Source organism: Mobula birostris, chromosome 6, assembly GCF_030028105.1.
Source record: "Mobula birostris isolate sMobBir1 chromosome 6, sMobBir1.hap1, whole genome shotgun sequence".
NCBI lineage: Eukaryota > Metazoa > Chordata > Chondrichthyes > Myliobatiformes > Myliobatidae > Mobula > Mobula birostris.
In genome coordinates this window covers 39,173,524-39,194,880 of record NC_092375.1, presented here as the reverse complement: position 1 = coordinate 39,194,880, position 21,357 = coordinate 39,173,524, and the positions used below count along the sequence as shown (strand labels likewise).

General features: G+C 41.7%; 1 protein-coding gene across 5 annotated transcripts in view; it reads right to left on the bottom strand.

Annotated features, from left to right (window-relative positions):
* Positions 1-21,357, bottom strand: part of LOC140198965 (POU domain, class 2, transcription factor 1-like) — a 182,807-nt gene that overhangs the window by 73,995 nt on the left and 87,455 nt on the right. For 3 of the 5 annotated variants that reach the window (XM_072260282.1, XM_072260280.1, XM_072260284.1), the window contains one exon: positions 16,652-16,708. The exons of the other annotated variants lie outside the window; for them this stretch is intronic. In XM_072260282.1, coding sequence (XP_072116383.1) covers positions 16,652-16,708 — 57 coding nt within the window. The remainder of the gene's footprint in view (positions 1-16,651; positions 16,709-21,357) is intronic. 5 annotated transcript variants of the gene reach the window in all.

The following is a 21,357-nucleotide window of genomic DNA, read 5'->3' as shown; positions in this document are numbered from 1 at the left end:
AATACAGAATAAAGTGTTAACAGCTATAGAGAAAGTACAGTCCAGGTAGACAATGTGCAAGATCATAAGGAGGTAGAGTATGATGTCAAGAGTCATCTTATTGTACTAGGGAACTATCTAATAGTCTTATAACAGTGGAGAAGAAGCTGTCATTGAGCCTGGTAGTACATGCTTTTTAGCTTTTGCATCTCCTGCCTTTAAAAAAGAGGATCAATTTTTTTTTTTGCAAGTGGTAAAGGCAGCTATAAAAGTACAGAGAGCTGTAACAATAAAACAATTAGTTTCTAGTGCCAGTATGAAAAATGTGTAGCTCAGCTAGATCTGTAAATGTGGCAAATCCAGGTTTGTTTCAGATTTGTGGTAACGGTGGTTAAATGATGTTATCTTTCAGCAACTGGAAAAATGAAAGTGTTGAGACTTCATTGCTAAAATTTTTACTCATGATGAGATTTATAAATTTCATAACATACAATTTGTGTACTCACACTTGGGAGAAAGATTTCTAATTATATTTAATGGAAAATCATTTTTGATTAAATAATTCATAATTACTTGACAAAATGTAGCAATATTTCCTTCTTGGAGACAGTAAGAAAACTAGCATTATTATGAGCGACTCACTCAAATGCTGGAAGAACTCAGCAGCAAAGGCAGCATTTATGTAGAGGAACAGACAGTCAACGATTTGGGCTATGACTCTTCATCAGGACATCCTGAAGTGCCTCAGTCCTGAATATTGACTGTTAATAATACTGCCTCACCTGCTGTGTTCCTCCAGCATTCTGTGCATATTGTTCTGGATTTCCTGCATCTGCCGTATCTTCTGTGTTTATGATTTGCATTATGAAGACTTCTATACAAGCTCAACAGCTACAAAATACTTATTTTAAATGTGACTAATTTAATGTATTTAAGTTCATGAAACATATAAAAAAAGACATTATAATTTCCTCACAGTGCTATATAAACCCATTACAGTGCAAGTAAAAATCGGCATAAAGTGCTTCCTTGAAGCTTTATTTGGCCCATAAGGAGATGAGAAAAAGATGCAACACAAGCAGAACGCAGGCAAGGCAGCATCTATGGAAATTAATAAACAGTCGATATTTCGGGCTGAGAACCTTCTTCAGGACTGGAAAAGAAGGAGCAAGAAACAAGGATAAAAAGGTGGGGAGAGAGGAAGGAGGACTAGCTAGAAGGTGATAGTTGAAACCAGGTGGGTGAGAAAGGTAAAGGTCTGGAAATCAAGGAAGCTGATAGAAGAGGAGTGGACCAGGGGGATAAGGGAAGGAGCAGGGCATTGGGGGAGATGAGAGGCAATTGGGGAGAAGCAGTAACAGACCAAAGTGGGGAATAGAAGAACGAAGGGGAGGAGAAAAAATTCCCAGAAGGAGAAATCAATGTTCGTGCCATCAGGTTGGAGGCTATCTAGGTGGAATATGAAGTGTTGCTCCTCCACCCTGAGAGTGACCTCTTCGTGGCAGAAGAGGAGGGCATGGACCGACATATCAAAACAAGAATAGGGATAGGAAGTAAAATGGTTGACCACTGGGAAATACTGCTTTAGGCAAATGGAGTGGAGGTGCTTGACAAAGCAATCCCCCACTTTACTCTGGGTCTCACCAATGTAGAGGAGGCTGCATCAGGAGCACCAGATATAAAAGACAACCCACCAGATTCACAGGTAAAATTTTGCCTCAACTGGAAGACCTGTTTGGGGCCCTGAATATAGGCATGGGAGGAGGTGAGTGGGTAGGCCTTTCCTGGAGGAGGACTAGTGGGGAGGAACTACTGGACAAGGGAATCGCGGAGGGAGTGATCCCTGTGGATAGCGGAGGGGGGGGAGGAGATAAAGATGTGTTTGATGGTAGGATCACGTTGAAGATGTTGGAAGTTGTAGAGAATGCTGTGCTGGAAGCATAAGTTCATTGGGCGGCAGGTGAGGATTAGAGGAACTCTATCACTGTTAAGGTGGTGCGAAGATGAGGTGAGCATGGATGTCCAGGAAATACAAGAGATGCAGGTGAGAGCAGCATCAATGGTGGAGGAAGGAAAACCTCGTTCTTTGAAAGAGGAAGAAATCTCTGATATCCTGGAAAGGACAGCCTCATCCTGGAAACAGGTGCAGTGGAGACGAAGAAGCTGAGAAAAGAGAATCAGTTGGTTTATAAATGATATCAGCAGACAGACAGAAAAGGGAGAAAGGTGTCAGAAATGGACCAAGTGAGTGGGCAAGATAGAAGTTGGAGACAAAGTTGATTAAATTGATGAGCTCAGCATGCAAGCATGAAGCAGCGCCAATGTAGTTGTTAAAGTAGCACAGGAGAGTTGGGGAGCATTACCAGGGAAGGCTTGGAACATGGATTGTTCCACATTGCAAACGAAAAGGCAGGCATAGCTGGGGCCCATGCAGGTACCCATGGGTACCCTGGAATTTGGAGAAAGTGGGAAGAGCCAGAGGAGAAACTTTTGAGGGTAATCTTCCAGAGGAAGGAGAGTGTTGATGGAGGGGAAATGGTTAGATTTTTTTGTTGAAAAAAACAGAAGAGAGCTTTAAGGCTTTCTTGATGCTGAACAGAAGTGTATAGAGACTGAAAATCCATCGTGAAAATGAGGTAGTTAGGGCCAGGGAATTGAAAGTTAGTGATGAGATCAAGAGCATTAGAAGCACCACGGATGTAGGTGGGACTGAACCAAGGGGGGCAGAATGGAGTTGAGGTACGAAGACACAAGTTCAATAGGGCAAGAGCAGGCAGAGACAATAGGCCTACCCGGACAGTGAGGTTTGTGGTTCCTGGGTATCAAACAGAAACAAGCAGTGCAGCGTAAGGGAACCATAAGTTTGGTGGCAGTAGATGGGATTTCTCCAGAATTGATAAGGTTAGTGATAGTATCAGAGGCAATTTTCTGATGATCCAGAGTGGAGCTCTTTTCAAGGGGTAAGAAAGGAGGCATCTGAGAATTTCTGCCTGGCTTCAGCAAGGTAGAGGTCAGTCTGCCACACTACAACAGCACTGCCTTTGTCTGCAGGTTTGATGGTAAGGTTAGGATGGGTGCAGAAAGAGAGGAGGGCAATGCGTTCAGAGGGAGGTTCAAGGAGGAGAGAGGAGTGCTGAAGTCGAGCCAGTTGATGTCTCTTCTGCAATTAGAGAAGAAAAGATCGAGCGGAGGCAGAGAACCAGAAAATGGGTCATCGGTGCAGGGTGGGAAACTCTCCCCAAAGAAATGCTCAGAACACACTAAGGTGTGGGTGAAGGGGGAGAAAGGTAAGGCCCTTGCTGAGGACAGAACATTCCGTCTCAGAGAAGGGAAGTTCAGAGGGAATGCTGAAGACACAGCAGAGATTAGAGCAGTGATCAAATGGGGGGAGGGGGGGAAGAGGGTTGGTGGTGTCAGATGGGGAAAAGTTGGGGAGTATAGGAAAGGTTGGGGTGTACAGGAAAGGCAGGGTGGGAGAAAGAGTGAGTAGTGATGAGGGGAGCCTGAAAGATCTGTGGTTGGAGAGTGGTGGTGGGGGAAGGGGAGTCCAGGGGCCCAGCAGCAGTGAAGAAGGTCTTGGTCTTGAGGTAGTGGCAGCTGAGTTCCAGGCTGGAGCTGGATTTTGAGACCATGGAATCCGCAGTATAGAGACAAGCAAGCTTCCAATCCTTCCTAGATACAAGGAAGGAGAAAGAACGGGCACTTAAAGGCATGAATCCAGTAGAGGATGAAACTTATGAAAGGTCCTTGGCAGGCAGAGGAGAGAGAGGCCCAGAGCTTTGACAGAGACTGTGACAAGGCCCACAAGTATCTCCACATAGCAGAGAGGGTGGCACATAGAATTTTGAGGGAGAAGGAGCAGGAGAAGCAGGTCCTTGTTTCCTGGTGGGTCCACAGTGGAAGGCTTGTAAAATGAGCTGGAAGCTGGGGGAAAAAAAAAATGGCAAGCTAGGCTATTTGGTCTTTTATCCTAACTCTAATTCAAAAAGATCAAGGATGACCTTTTACCTCAACACCACTTTCCTGTACTACTCTTGGATTATTTGCTTTCCATAGTAACTAAAAATTATGTCACTCTCTTGAATATACTCGCGACTACGATCCACAAACCTCTAAGGTAGTGGATTCCAAAAACTGTGTGTGTGCGTGAAACTTGCTTCTCATCTCTTTTCTGAATTGCTAACACTGTGTCTTCTGCTTCTCAATGCTTCAATAGAAAGGAACCATCTACTATCCCTTTACCTGTCAGATTCATTAAGGACTTTGTACAGGGCAATGAAATCATCTCTTCTAATCCCTAAAGGGAATAAGGTCAGTTTCACTCTCCCATCATTTTATAACCCCACCTGTTACCTGCTCCGAGAATTCCTTTGCTTTGAAGACATATCTTACTTGCAACCACACCAGGTTTCTATGTAATCAACCAAGGCATCTCTACACTTGTAAGCATATTATTATATATTAATCGTTTGCTGAATCTGAATACTAATTTTCAGTGATTTGTACACAATTCACCTGTGTCCTTCTGAACATTAACATAAAATATCCAACTTTTCCACATTTTCAACTCTCTCATTCCTTTTTTACATTGCAGAGTTGTATTTGTTACTCTCTGTGAAAAGTGTTCCGAAATCTGTGGAAGTTTGAGAAATGAGAACCAGCTTTGACCACCTCATTAAAAAAACAATAGGACAAACATCATCAGCTCCTAGGGATTTAACAGTCTACAATTCCATTAATGTTTACGCCAATTTCTTTCAGCTTCATTGACCTCAGTTACCTCTGTTGTTTCCTGAACATCTGACAAAGAAATGTAGACCAGAAAGTTTGATTGCTTCTCTTTGCACAGGTGCTGCCTAACCTACTGAATTTTTCCAGCATTTTTGTTTTTTCATTAAATTACTTCAGGGCAATTACTTAACTTGTGAAAATTGAATATATATCCTGCCAGTTTAATTGTTTACAGCCCCAAGCCAAAACGACAGAAAATTGATGAACAGTACATTTTACCCCTCTCAAAAAATAATCCATCTCAAAAGTGAAACAAAAATTTTCTCACCAATCAAATCTCCAAAAAGTTTGCAACTAATCTGTTCTACAGAACTTCAAAATTATGCAAAGCATTTAGGTTATAAGTAAATTATAGGGAAAGGTTGAATAGATTAGGACTAGAACAAAGGAGAACAAGGAGACTTGATAGAGCTATACAAAATCATGAGGGATATAGATAGGCTAAATGCAAGCAGGCTTTTTCCACTGAGGCTAGAAACAGAGGCCATGTGTTAAGGGTGAAAGGTGAAATGTCTGAGGAGAATATGAGGGAGAACTTCTACACTCAAGGTGGTAGAAATTCCACCAAGGTGGAATTGGTGGATGAGGATATGATTTCAACATTTAAGAGAAAATTAGACAGATACATGAATGGGATGAATACAGTGGGATACGGTCCAGGTGCAGGTCATTGGGACTATGTAGAATAATAGTTTAGCACAGACTCAATGGGCTGAAGGGCCTGTTTTCTCTGCTGTAGTGTTCTATGACTCTATGTAAGTTCAGCCTCAACAGAAAATGAACAAACCAGAATGTCACTGCCAGCTTTGAAGTGTTTATTCCTTAAAAGTGATTTTAAATGATGCTACAACTGAAAAAGGATACAGACCTTAAATTCAGTAAACATCTTTCAGACTTCTATTTTCATTGATTACAAAATCTCTTATGTTTAACTTCCATACCCCTACCTTCCCTTCACTTGGCCCTTCTGTTCCCCAATCAACTAAGCTTTCTCATTACCTTGAATCTCATTCCCTTCATAATTATACATTCAAAAACTTGAGGTCAATAGAGTTCACATTTAACAATCATTTACAAAATAAAGTTAACTTACAGGCACATTCTTAGTGTGTACAGATTTGGTGGTACTGATTACAAAAAATTACAATTTAAGATAGCTACTGCCATCTGCTGGCAAAGTAAAATAATTTCAATTTAATCCTTCCTACTCTGTACCAAAACTTTACTTAAAAATAATTCTTGCTTATTCTTGGGCTGTATGATTCTGTAATAGCCAAAAGAAGAGCCAGCTGAATTCCAATGAGGGAAAAAGGAGCACAGTGCTGAACCAACTGGAAAGATTAGCTTAAAAAAAGTATTTGTTCAATTAAATTAAGGTGGTTCAGTGCTTAATTGAGATGGGAAGAGCTGGATGCAGGGGAGATGCTGAGTATTTCCATTTAAAATCAATTATAAAGCACAAATAAAATTTAATAATCCAAATATATATTTTCTGGAAATTAACAGATGTTCTTTGTTTTAAACACCACAAATTAAAGTAAGTTATCAATCTAGACCAGCACTCGTAACCCCCTCTGAATCAGTTGCTACTGGTTATTTCCATCAGTTTGTGTTTTAGTTTTATATAAATAAGATACAATAATCAGTAATGTCCACCAGCAATCCACAAGAGCAGTAACCTCTGAAGGTGGAGAAGAATAAACACAAGAGGTTCTGCAGATGCTGGAAATCCAGAGCAATACACACAAAATGCTGGAGGAACTAAGCAAGTCAAGCGATATCTATGTAAGGAAATAAACAATCGATGTTTCAGGCCAAGACTCTCCATCATATTAGAAAGGAAAGGTGGCAGGTGGTGAGTGCTGGGAAGGAGTACAAGCTGGCAAGTCACAGGTGAAGTCAGGGGTTAGGGGGGAGCATGGGCGAGTAGGAGAGAGGGAGGGGGTGAAGTAAGAAGCTGGGAGGCAACAGATGGAAAAGGTAAAGCAGGCAGCATCTAATGGCAGAGTACAGTGGACCATGGGAAAAAGGGAAGGAGGAGGGCATAAGAGTGAGGTGGTGATCTCGCACAGGTTTCAATGTTTGATTTTTGGAGACAGAGCTTCCAACATAGGCAAAATATTCTATATTTTCCAGTTCCTCTCTGACAACACACACCTTTGCTGATGACTAAACTTCTTGAATCAGCAATGTTCAGTTAGTCCCAGGCTACTACAAGCTATGGAACAGCAGTACAGTCGTTTGTAGGCCCTCCTTTGAGTGTACAAGCTCAGCATAGTTTTGCTTAAAGTGGCAAGAGAAATTGAAGCAACATACAGAGAATGTCAGAGGAACTCAGCAGGTCAGGCAGCATCCCTGGAAATGAACAAACAGTTGAACATTTCAGGCCGAGATCGTTCTTTCAGGCTGGAAAGATGCCAGAATAAACAGGTGGAGGGAGAGGAAGGAGGATAGCTAGAAGATGATAGGTGAAGCCCAGTAGGTGGGAAGGGTAAGGGACTGGAGATAAAGGAATCTGACAGGAGAGGAGAGTGGACCATATGAGAAAAAGGAGGAGGAGGAGCATCAGGGAAGGTATTACCACCTTTCAAATACTGGATGCTATGCATGTGACAGCTGCGTCTTGAAGTAACATTTTCACACGTACTAAAAAAATGGGAGAGGGTTGGAAGCCCAGTCAGATCCCTTTATGCCAGCTTGCAAGGCTAATGCTTGGAGACAAAGCAGAATGGAGGAATCAAATCCAGTGATGGTAGTTTTGCTTGAATTCCCACACGGCCTCACATCATTAGCTTTATTCAGATTAATGATACACAGCATGCATCATATTCTTGATAATCTTTCTGCAACAATCAATCCCGTGATGCCACAAAACACATCAGGATGAGGTGGCATGCAATTCAGACACATTCTAGCAGAATCTCTCCAGCAATGTCTAGATACTTATTAAAGTTGGCTCCGTCCAATTTTTCAAACAGATGGCTATGTTAGTATTGTAATGAGGAATCTTTAGCAAATAAGATTTTAAAAAGCCACGTACAAAACAGGTCAGCATTACTCTTAAGGAGTTTAAGCATTCAGCTGATATACAAACAAGGATCTTCTTTCCTTTAGGAGTGGCATGGTAACATAGTGGCTAGCGTAACACTTTACAGCACCAGTGAATAGGGTTCAATTCTGCCACTGTCCATGTGAAGTTTGTACTTTCTCCCCATGACTGTGTGTTTCCTCTGGGTGCTCTGGTTTCCTTGCGTACTCCAAAGATGCAGAGCTTAATGTTAGTAAGTTGTGGACATGTTATGTTGGCTCAAAAGGCAGAGTGACACTTGCAGGCTGCCTCCTTGGACTGTGTTGGCTGTTACACAAATGACACATTTCACTGTTATGTTTCCACGTACATGATAAATAAAGCTAATGTTTAAATTTTTTTTAAACTGCTAACCAGACATACGTGTGGATTGGGGAATTATTGAGACTCTCCTAGACATTGTACCCAGGGTCTGAGTAAGAATGTTGGGAACTGTGCACCAAAGAGGACATTCCAAGTGTTCCCAGACCAGTAACCATGTCTAATGTCTTGGTAAAGGTCTCACTGCTAACGTAATAGTCTTTCAGTGTTTGGGTTATGCTTAGAGATAACAGGTGCTTCGGAATGTGAGCCAGCCAATCAGGTGAGGGTGTTTTTTGTGTGCCTGGCATTGGTGGAAGCTGGGGTCTTGGCTCGGCAGGAGATGAAGAGAGAAGACGCTGGAGAGAACCAGTCGTAAGATTCGACCAGTGGGGACCGTGATTCAATGGAGCAAGGTGAGGGAGTCTGCTGGGGATCAGTGAATATGACTTTTGGACGAGTTGAGCTCCAACCTGTGCACATTTGACTATTTAATTATAATAGGCTCTTTTTGTTTTTTTTCTTTCTTTTCTTTACTAACCCTTAGTTAATATTCATAAATATAATTCCTTAACCATATGCAGTGTACCAAGTTGTAACAAAGTAGCAAATTACACAGCATTCACACAAACTGGGGTGTGCGTTGCTTGGATTTTCAGCATCTGCAGATTTTCTCTTGTTTGAGTGTAAGAGATGTCCCAATCTCATGGATTTGGTGGAACCGGAGTGTGTATTCCCTGGACTTACGCAGCTCAAGGAAACCAGGGTTTCACGTGGATGAACCAGGTTCACTCCCTACTGAAGCCTAGGTCTGCAGCATTAAAATCCAGTGACCCTAATTTTAATGCCACGAGATCATATTAATCCAAGATCGAGTCCTAAATGAGCTATCGGTTGTGGCAGGGCCTACATGCTCTAACAGCCTACAAAATGAAGTTGGGCAACATTGCTAACAACAGCGCATCCCTCCCTGACGAGCTTAACGTATTCATTGCATGATTTACACAGAAGAGAATGGGTATATCAGCTTCCAAGGCACTTGAACCCACAGTCACCATTGAGGACATAAGGTTAGTCTTCCAAAGACTGAACCCACGGAAAGTATCACTGGCCATGACCTTATATCCAATGCAGATCAGCTGGTGGGATTTTCAGACACCCTGCAAAAACTCATTTCAGGGAGGTAGCACCATCGATTTGTGGGAGACTTCCGGGAGAGGTGAGATGTCTGCAATAGAGTAGCTCCTTAGCAGCTGGCCAGCTAGTTTAAATAACGTTAGCTATGCTAATGAACAAATGACACCTGTTAAACTCACCTCAACATGTCTTTTACAGTCTTAACCCACAATGGGCAATAGAAAAGTCACTGTTGCTAACAGTGCAGCGAGCAACACTGTCATTATTTTGACCCTATTAGACAGGGGTACACTTCAGTGTAGTTTGGGGTCCGGGTGACGTACGTTTTATATATATTTTTTGGAACACTCTGCCATGGCGCGCTGTCGCTCGCTCTCTCTCGTGGTCGCTTGCACGCTCTCAAGCGCTCTCGCTTGCCTTCGCTCTCGCTTGCTTTCTCTCTCGCTCTCTCTCTCTCTCACGCTCTCTCGCTCGCTCTCAAAAAAATTGATTTCCGTGATATTGTATATAATTTGTGGGCATCAGGGAGCCACTATTAATTTGCGGGAGACTCCCGGAAGTTCCGGGAGAGGTGGAATGTCTGGATTTTGTAGACATTTTTAACCTCTCACTGTTTCAATCTGTGGTTCTCCTCTGCTTTGAGAAGACCATCTGCTTTAAGAAACAAATGAATTCCAGCCTTCAGAAAACCTCTACCCACTGCAATTCGCCTACTGACTAAATAAGGCCATGGTGGATGCTATGTCCCTAATCCTACACTCATCTCTGAGGCACCTACATTGTAAAGCCACCTGCACTAGACTACTGTTTATTGACTACAGCTGCAGTTTCAATACTATGTATAATTCTAACTAAATTCATCTCCAAACTCCAAGACATGGAACTCAACATATTGCACTGTAAATGTTTCGCTTGATTTCCTGCTCAACAATAAGAATAGGTAACGACGCCTCTGCCACAATTATTCTAAACACTGGTGCTCCAGAGGGTCTGGAACGCAGCCCCCTACACTCATAACTGTGCAGCCGGATTTTGCTCTAACTCCATCTCCAAGTTTACAAATGATACCACGGTATCAGAACACAGGAGGAAGCCAGAGAGCTAACTGGTAGAGTGTCATGACTACAATCTTCCTCTCACAGAAAGGTGGTCATTAACCTCAAGAAGTGAGGGGAGAGGGAGATGCATACTTTTCTGTCTACATCAACTGTGTTGAGTTCCAGCACTTTAAGCTCCAAGGAGTAAACATCACCAAGAGCCTCTCCTGATCCAACCACATGCATATCATGACTGAGGAAGTTCACCAATGCCTCCATTTCCTCGGGAGGCTAAAGAAATTTAACATGTCCCAGCTGATTCTTACTAATGCACCATAGGAAGCATCCTATTTTGATGCATAACAGTTTAGTATGGCAACTACTTTGCCCATGACCACCAGAAGCTGCAGAGCTGTGTACACAGCTCAGCACATGACAGAAATTAGCCTCTCTTCTATGGACACTGCACATACATCTTGCTGCCTCAGTAAAGCAGCCAGCTTAATCAGACCCCACCCACTCCAGACATTCTCTCTCTACCTTCTTCGATAGGGTAGTTAAAAGCATGAAAGTATGTATCACCATGCTAAAGGAAAACATCTACCCCATTGTAGTAGGACTATCAAAATGATTCCCTACTATAAAATGGACTTTTGTCCTCACAATCTACTTCATTATGATCTTGTAGCTTATTGTTTACTTGCTCTGCACTTTCTTTGCAGCTGTTACACTTTATTCTTAATTGTTATTGTCTTATTTTGTTCTATCTCAATGTACTCTGTAATGATTTGATCCATATGAATAATATGCAGGACAAACTTTTCAGCATGCCTTAGTGTATGTGGCAAAAATAAATTAATCCCAATCCCAAATGGATAGCATTGTCAGTTACATCCAAACCTTGGTTTAGACATTCACAGAAGTATTCCTTTGGCAATACTACCTGCACAAGCCCACACAAATTTGGTCTGAACTGAGTTTTTGCCTCAAAGAAGAATGCAACTTCATGTAGAACCAAAGAAAATCTACATTACCCAGGATCCCATTAGCTCATCAAAAGTCACAAAACCTAAACTCCTCATCCTGATACATAATCCTGCAGGTCACAGCTCTCCCACATTGACACATTTAAAACGCAGCAAGCATTTATACATTCACCGTTCTTGGAAAACAAATTCCAGACCCCTACCACTGTGAAAATGTTTTTCCTCATCCTCCACTTTTCCCTCCACAAGACTGCAAGTGAGTGAAGTACAGAGGGATCTAGGTGTTCTAGTATACAAATCACAAAAAGATTGTAGGCAGGTTGAACAAGCAATTGAAATGGTATACTGTAAACTCCTGTGTATAAGCCAACCCTCCCACTTTCAAGGTTAAAAAAGTGACTTTTTCATGTTACCTTTGTATAAGCCGACCCCTTTTGTAGAGGTTTTTAATTTAACCAGAAAAGATCACAAGATCTCACATGCCGGAGCTTTGCCGGATCCAGAACCTGGAAATTTTGTGAACCAGTACCTGCTAAGAAAATAGGCCTACACACTGTAGAGCGTTATAAGCGAATTCTTAATAAATAAATCAGGGAGGGAAGTTTTGGATTAGGTTCTCAATGGTAAAGAATCCTCTGAAATGTAACCACCGTGAAACCATTTAGCGCCCATCGTAATCTCATAAAACATAACACGTGGTGGCGGGATCAGTACATGTACTCAGTATTGAGCTTACGACCACCATGTACAAAAGATTAAAATGAATGCGATATGATGCTGGCTTCAAGCTGAAGGCTGTTGATTTTGCTAAAGGAACGAATAATTCTGCAGCTGCTAAGAAGTTTTGTGTAAACGAGAAACAAGTGAGAGAGTGGAGAAGGGCAGAGGGAAGCTGAGGGAAATGCCAAAAACGAAATGTGCAAACCATGGGAAAACGTGCCAGTTGCCAACTGGAAGAAAAAGTTTTAGAGTGGATGAATCACCAGCGATCGTCTGGATACACTGGTAGCAGAGAAATGATTTGAGTTCAAGCATTGAAATGGGCCGAAAAACACCGTGAGGTCAGCAAAAATTTCAAAGCTACGCGAAGTTGGTGCACCCGATTTACGAATAGACGTGATCTTGTGTTGAGACAAAAAACAAAGATTGCTCAGAAGTTGCCGAGCAACCTTGAGAATAAGATTGCAGCCTTCTAATCGTCTGTAATCAAGCATCAAAAGGCACATTCTTATCCGCACTCACTGATTGGTAACATGGACGGGACGCCAATGTACTTTGATTTTGCTGGCAACCAACCGCACTGTCAATCAGAAGGGGAAGAAAGCAGTCCTTGTCAAAACAACTGGACACGAGAAGCAACATTTTACTGTCGTGTTACCGTGTATGGCTGATGGGACCAAACTACCACCGATGGTGATTTTTAAGAGGAAAATATTCCCAAAGAAAGAAAAATACCTGCGGGATATTGTTGTTTACGTTCAACAACGCGGCTGGATGGACGAAGCAGGTTGCTCGAAGTGGGTTAAAGAGGTGCGGCATCAATGTCCCGAAGGTTTCAGGAAGGAAAAGTCACTACTTGTCTGGGATGTGTTCAAAGCGCACTCATCAGGTGAGACAAAGCAGCATTGAAAGCTGAAAATACGGACATTGCAGTCATACCCGGTGGTTTGATGTCCGTGCTCCAGCCACTAGATGTGAGTTTAAACAAACCATTCAAAGAATTCATCCGTCGACAGTGGAACGAATGGATGATGTCTGGAAATCAGTCATTCACACCAGCGGGAAGTATGAGGGCCACATCTCTAGCTACAGTTTGCGAGTGGGTAGTGCAATCGTGCGAGAAAATGAAGGCCAAGTGCATTGTGAAGGTCTTCAAGAAGTGCGGCATCAGCAATGCTTTGAATGGCACTGAAGATCATTTGCTTTGGGAAGAAGACGATGGAGATTTGGCAGCCAGTAAAGCTGCAAATGACGGTCAAAGCAGAAAGTGACAATCTTTACGATGATATGGTGACTGCCGAAGAATGGGACGCGATTTTCGGAGAGTCCGATAATGAAGAGTGTGAGAGTTTCAAGCTCTGAACGTTTGACGACAATAGTGTGTACAAGTAAATTGAGAAACAAAATGTGTTTTGTAGATCTTTCGTGTAGATTTCATAAGCGTTTGTATTTTCTTTTGTAAAACAGCCAATAAATACGACCTATCTTCCGTGTATTCATTTTCCTAAAGTTGGCACCCTCTGTATAAGCCGACTCCCTAATTTTAGGACCAAAATTTAGGGCCAAATTCTTGGCTCATACACCGGAATTTACGGTATTGGCCTTCATTTGAAAGAGGTTGTAGTTTAAAATGAGGATGGAGGGATGGGTTGGTTGTTGCAGTTGTGTTGCTGAGGCTACAGCTGGAATATAGTGTGAATTTTTGCTCCATAAAAAGATAATAATAAAAAGAGATAGTAACATTGGAAGCTGTAGAAAGGAGATGCACTAATTTGTTCCTGGGACAAGGCAGTTCTCACACCAAGAGACTTAAGTAATTCCAGTCAAATTCCTTGGATTTTGAAGAATTCAAACAAATAAGATCCCAAGGGGAATTGACAGTGTAGATGTTGAAATATTATGACAAGCGGGAGAGTCAAGCAAGAAAATATAGTTACATAATTAAGGGACCAGTCATTTAAAAGCGAAGTAGTAAAAAATCCTTGTCACAGAAGCTGAGATTCCCTGGAATTCTTTGCCCCAGTGGATGACAGAAGATGGATCATTATAAGTATTTAGAGCAGAGCTGAGTAGATATTTAATAGATCACGGAATTAAGATATGTGGAGAAATGGCACAGAAGAGCTGAGGCTAACATAGATCAGCAATGATCATACTGAATGCCAGGGCAGGCTTCAAGAGCTTGTTGGGCTACTCCTGAGCCTATTTTCTTGCATTTTCTACCATTTCCTTTTAATATATATGCCTTCAACCCTTCCCAACTAATCCAAGTTTTTGGCTCCTCAGCTAAGAGAGCAAGTCCCTCCTATTTATTCTTGCTCCTCAATTCAATCTATTTCAGATGTCTCTTTTCTTCACTTCTCAAATAAAGTCCCATCTTTCCTCGTAGCTAAAATATTCTAGTCATAGAATATCTTCTGTACCATCTCCATTATCATTATGTCTTTTTTATAATGCCTAGAACTGTACTTGAATGTCAACTTAATCAGCACTATGCATAATTCCATTCTTACCGTTTAAGGCTAATAATTGAAAGCATCCTGTGTATGTTTTTTGTTAAATTATATTTTAAAAAGCACTCTGCCGAGCCATATTACTTCTTTTAAGGATTTGCGAACATCCACTCCAAGGTCTTTTCGTTTCCCCACATTTCTCAATACCTTCCAATTTATTTTACATTCACTAATTTTTTCTCACCACCTTAAATACAACACATTATGTACTTCTCTGAAATAAAATCCACTTGCCACTTTTCAACCTAATGCCCAGAAAATGAATGTCTTCCTGGGAAAAGCCAAACTTTTCTACCTCAAAGTCAACCCACAGCTGATCTTTTTCTAACATTTGTGAACATCCTACCATCCTCTCGCTATTCAAGGCCAAAATATGCACAAAAAGGGAGATGCTAATGAATACTGTGCTTATGAAACCCCAATGGAACAGCCTTCCAGTGACAAAAATTATCACTGTCACTTATTAGTTTCTACATCCACAGTCAGTTTTGGATCCAATGGACCAGCCTTCCTTAGACTCCATCTATCTTTACTTTTTGATATAAAAATCTTGCAAAAATCAATGTTGTCTACATCATAAAACCATCCTGTTGCCTCAATCATGAATGTCCCTTCAGAAATCTATTTGACTGGCTCTCATTCATCTGGGACTTTCTAAACTGAGATTTAGATAATTGCTTAGAAAAGATTTGAATAATATGCCTGTCACTGCATTTAAACCAACACAGTTGATCCGTTCCACATGGTGAACAACTGTACAAGATCAGAAATCGTTGAAACATTCCTATAGCTAGGGTTGGCTGAAAAATAATAACCAAAGCTTCTGTAATTTCTTCCCATGCTTCTAGTACAGCCTGGGACACCTTTCACATAGCCTTGGTAATTTATAGTTTCAGAGCTGAAACCCCATAACAAAATTGATCATTCACTATGTATCAACTTTACTCCTGTTCTACCTTTGTTCTTTTCCTCAGCTCTACTCCACTAACTGTAGAACCCCCTATAACCATTGAGGTATAACCATCATTGACCTCTCGCATCCCACTCTGTAGAAATTAATCATCCATGATGTCATCATCTTGGCTATGGCTCCATGCCCACAGAGTGGGGACATCTTCTCCAACAGTAATTAGAACCAAATAGTGCTCAAAGCAAAGGAGGCCACTAGGCCTCTTCGGAATTAGCTGATTGATAGACCAAAATAAAAAATCTATTAACTTTCCTCTCTAACTCTCAAGCAATTGAATGAACAAATCCCACTAAAAACACCTTACAGCCTTATCGTCCAGGACACCAGAAAAGCCCTAGAGTACCCACACGGCATTGGTTGTACATGTAACTGACGAGTCATACCACAGTATTATTTTTATCTTTGCATGTACTGCTGTCGCAAAATAAGTCAGTAATAATAAATCTTACTGATGCCTTCTTCAATGTGCTCACTTATCAAATAAAAGGAATCAGCAAATAAAAAAACTCGTAAGTGTTAAATTATTTACTTCTTTATTTATCCTATCCAACCTTAATTTCCAACTTCACTTAAAGAAATCCTTGTTCCAACTCGATGAACTAGCATTTTCTTCATTCATTTTAACCCACTAAAGCTGTTTGAGATCTCAAATTTTGAGCTGGTAGAAAGAGTTTGGTTTCTGATTGTATAAAGGATGGTTTTGCCGGTCATGTCAATCTTTTACCATGATCCAAGAGTGCTGTTATCTCAGTGTTAATGCTTTCAAACCACCTGATTATGGCAAGGCCAATCGAATCCTGCTAAGTAATAAATGGTTTGTTTTAGGGTTTCCCCACCTTTTTCAGGTGCACATGTACAATTCCACTCGCTGCACGGAGAATTGAAGTCTGTAAGTGTCATATTGCCATCTGTGAGACTTAGGCTGCCTTCTGTACTTTGGTAAAATCTTGTTGGACATGGCTGACCTCACAAAACAGAAAGCTGCCCAGCAATCACAACCAGTAGCAAACAAGACAATCCCTTTCCAATCAATGAATCGGCTAATTCTGCACCAGCCACACCCGTAATATCTCCAACGTTCATTGAATCTATTTAAGGACAGAAAGAGGTCCATAATAAAAGTTGCCTACCTGTAAATTTAATGTTTGTGAAGGAGTTGGTTGCAAAGTTGTTCCAGGAAGTTGCACCTGCAATATCAGAGTAAAAAATGTTTATTGTGTGACGTAATTAGTATTGCAACTTGCGAAAAAAAACGTGATTTAAGTAAGCTTAGTATTCAAATATCCTGCACCTATGTCTGTTAAGTTTGTCAAACACAAATGAGTTTATCTAGTACAAATTAGTTCTCACCATCCTTGCTACCTTTCCTTATCAGACTCCAAACAATCATTCGTAGACAGTGCCATATTTTACTTTCCCTTGCCAAATTTCATTGAAAATTTCCCCATTTCCATCTGTTACTTTAACCCATTATCCTCTTTATAGTAATCCTTCCCACAGATGTGTCTTGACACAAACTCAAGAGAATCCAGGATAAAGTTGTTGTTGGGAAATGCAGTGCCTACTGAGTGCAGACAATAATGCAACCAGTTTGTACAGCTTACCTCTGTGTCAACAGTTCCAAAGTGCCCTAATTACAACTGACTTTTAATTAAACTATCAAACAAGAGACTTTCTCCTCACCAAGCAGACTGACAATCAAATGCTCATAACAGCAGCTTGGAAATAGTGAAAAGCATAATACTGCCAATGATGAAAATCCAAAATGAGGCAAAAAAATATTAGACATACTCTGTGAACAGTGGAGAAAAGCAGCTAAATTCTGATCCAAAACCATTGACTTAAACCATTAACTCTCTTTCATTGCCACAAATGCTGCCTGTCCTGCTGATCATTTCCGGTTTAATAGAATCGCTGAAGCTACTAGCAGGATGGAAAGGAAGATCAGAGATAATACACAAGACATAGGAGCAGGATTAGGCCATTCAGTCCATCAAGTCTGCTCTGCCATTCCATCACCACTGATTTTATTTTCCTTCTCAATCCCATTTAAAAATGGAAACATAAAAGCATAGAAAATAGGTGCAGGAGTAGGCCATTTGGACCTTCGAGCCTGCACACCATTCAGTATGATCATGGCTGATCATCCAACTCAGAACCCTGTACCTGCCTTCCCTCCATACCCCCGACCCCTTTAGCCATAAGGGCCATATCTAACTCCCTCTTAAATATAACCAATGAACTGGCCTCAACTATTTCCTGTGGCAGAGAATTCCACAGATTCACCACTGTGTGTAAAGAAGTTTTTCCTAATCTCGGTCCTAAAAGGCTTCCCCTTTATCCTCAAACTGTGACCCCTCATTCTGGACTTCCCCAACATCGGGAACAATCTTCCTGCATTTAGCCTGTCCAATCCCTTTAGAATTTTATACGTTTCAATCAGATCCCCCCCTCAATCTTCTAAATTCCAGCGAGTATAAGCCTAGTTGATCCAGTCTTTCATCATATGAAAGTCCTGCCATCCCAGGAATCAATCTGGTGCACCTTCTTTGTAATTGCTCTGTGGCAAGAATGTCTTTCCTCAGGTCAGGGGACCAAATCTACACACAATACTCCAGGTGTGGTCTCACCAAGGCCTTGGACAACTGCAGTAGTACCTCCCTGCTCCGTACTTGAATCCTCTTGTTATGAATGCCAGCACACCATTCGCCTTTTTCACCGCCTGCTGTACCTGCATGCCCACTTTCAATGACTGGTGTATAATGACAAACAACAGGAATTCTGCAGATGCTGGAAATTCAAACAACACACATAAAAGTTGCTGGTGAACGCAGCAGGCCAGGCAGCATCTCTAGGAAGAGGTGCAGTCGACATTTCAGGCCGAGACCCTTCGTCAGGACTATAATTATACTGGGTGTATAATGACACCCAGGTCTCGTCGCACCTCCCCTTTTCCTAAACGGCCACCATTCAGATATTAATCTGTTTTCTTGTTTTTGCCACCAAAGCAGATAACCTCACATTTATCCACATTAAATTGCATCTGCCATGAATTTGCCCACTCACCTAACCTATCCAAGCCACCCTGCATCCTCTTAGCATCCTCCTCACAGCTGACACTGCCGCCCAGCTTCGTGTCATCCGCAAACTTGGAGATGCTGCATTTAATATATATTGTAAACAACTGGTAAACAGATAAAACAATTTATCTGCTTTCTTCCTGTAACCTTTGGTGCCCTTGCTAATCAAGAACATCAATCACTGCATTAAATACACCCAATAATTTGGTCTCCACAGCCGTGTATAGCAATGAATTCCAAAGATTCAGGTAAAGAAATTCCTCTTCATTTCTGTTCTAAACTGACTTCCTTCCATTAACGCTGTGCCCCCTGATCCCAGACGCTCCACAATTGAAAACATCCTTTCCATATTTACTCTATTCTGGGCTTTCAATATTTGATAGGTGGCAATGAAATTCCACCCCCTCCCCCTGCATTTTTCTAAACTCCAGCAAGTACAGGCTCAGAACAATCAAATGCTCCTCATACATTAACCCTTCAATGCCAGGATACCCTTCCTCAGGCATGGGGCCCAAATTTCCTTACAATACTCCAAAAGCAGCTTGGCCAACACCTTACAAATCTTCAGTATTACATCCTTACACACTCCCTGCTTCCTTACCATAACCTGCTATTCTATCTACCTTTGCATCATCCACAAATTTGGCCACAAACACATCAGTTCCATTATCCAGTTCATTAATGTATCACATGAAAAGAAGCTGACCCAACAGAACACTACTTGTCACAGCCAGCCAACCAGAAGAGGCTCTCTTCATTCCCTCTCCTTGCTTTCTACCAGTCAGCCAATCTCCTGTCTATTTACTATCGTTCCTGTAATACAATAGGTGTGTGCCCATGTTGTCCAACCACCTCATGTATGACACCTTGTCAAAGGCCTTCTGAAAATCCAACTGAACAACATCCTCTGACTCTCTACAGCTATCCTGTTACTTTCTCAAAGAATTCCAACAGATCTGACAGGCGTATTTTATCAGGTGCCTCCAAGTACTTAGAAATTTGTGATCCTTAATAATGGATTTTAATATCTCGCCAAAGACAGAAGTCAAGTTCACTGGCCAAATAACTTCCTGCCTTTTGCATCCCCTCTTATTAAACAGTGGGGTGACAATTCCAATCCTCCAGAACCATTCCAGAATCCTTCGATTCTTGAAGGATCACTGCTAATGCCTGCACAATTCAGCAATTCCACTGCTTTCAGAACCCTGGGGTGGAGTCCCTCTGGTCTAGGTGACTTATCTACCTTCAGACCAGTCAGCTTCCCAAGCACCTTCTGTAATAGCAACTACACTCACTTTGGCTTTCTGATTCCCTCAAACTTGTAGCAAGTTACTGGTGGTCAACCACAGCGAAGACTGACACAAAATACTTATTCAGTTTGTTTGCAATTTCCTTGTTCCTCATTACAACCTCTCCAGCATCACTGTCCAGTAGTCCATTGTCCACTCTTGCCTCTCTTTTACTCTTAGATATCTGGGGGAAAATGTTTTGGTATCCTATTTTACTTTATTGCAAGCTTACTTTCATATTTCATCTTTTCTCTCTGTTGGTTTTAAGAGCTTCCCAATAACTTGTATGCCCTCTCTTTTGCCTTTATGCTGTCTTTGACTTCCCTTGTTAGCTACAGTTGCCTCGTCCTACCTTCAGGATGCTTTTTTTGTCTTTGGGCTGAACTAATCCTGCGTCTTCCAAATTAGTCCCAGAAACTCCAGCCATTGCTGTTCTAATGTATTTCAGACGAGAGTCCCATTCCAATAATCTTTGGCCAGCTCCTTTCTCATGCCTCTACAGTTACCTTCAATCAACTGTGATAGTGAAACAGTAGCAGCCAGGCCAGTGGCATTGTGGCCGGCTCAGAGGTCGAGCAGGGAAGAGTAAAATCGGGTACAGTGAAAGTGATAGGAGATTCGATAGAGAGGGATGTGCAGGAGATTTTGTGGCTACGAAAGGAATAACAAGATGGTGTGCTGCCTCGGAGAAGCTAGGATCAAAGGATGTTGCTGAGCGGCTGCAGAATATTCTCATGAGAGAGGGTGAGCAGACGGAGATCATTGTGCACGTTCCTACCAATGACATAGATAGAAAGGGAAGAGTCCAGCACAATGAGTACAGAAATTAATGGAAGAGGCTGAAGAGCAGGGTCATCATGGATTACTCCTGGTACCACATGCTAGTCGGGGCAGAAATATGATAAGAGAACAGATGAATTAAGTGGCTAAGGAACTGGTACAGGGGGCAGAATTTCATGTCGTTAGATAATTGGAACCTTTTCTAGGCTGGTGGGGGGGGGGGGGAAACCATGTACAAGAGTAATAGGTTACACCTGAACCTGAGGAGGACTAATGCGTACAAGTTTGCTACAGCTGTTGGGAAGGGTTTAGATTAAATTGGCAGGGGGGTGGGAACCAGGGTGATTAGGCTGAGGATGGGGCAGTTGGCATACAAGTAAACGCAATGTGTAGTGAGAGGGTGAGGCAGGAAAGGCAGATGAAAGGCCAAAATTGCAGTCAGCGGGATAAGCTGAAGTGTACTATGGAGGCAAAATCAAAAAGGTTGATGAATAAAGGACTGAAGATATTATGTTTGAATGCACACAGTATATGGAACAAGGCAGAAGATTTTATAGCACAGTTAGAGATGGACAGGTATGACGTTGTGGGCATCACTGAGTTGTGGCAGAAAGAAGATCATGGTTGGGAGCTTAACATCCAAGGATTCACATTGTATCAAAACCACAGGCAGATAGGCAGAGGGGG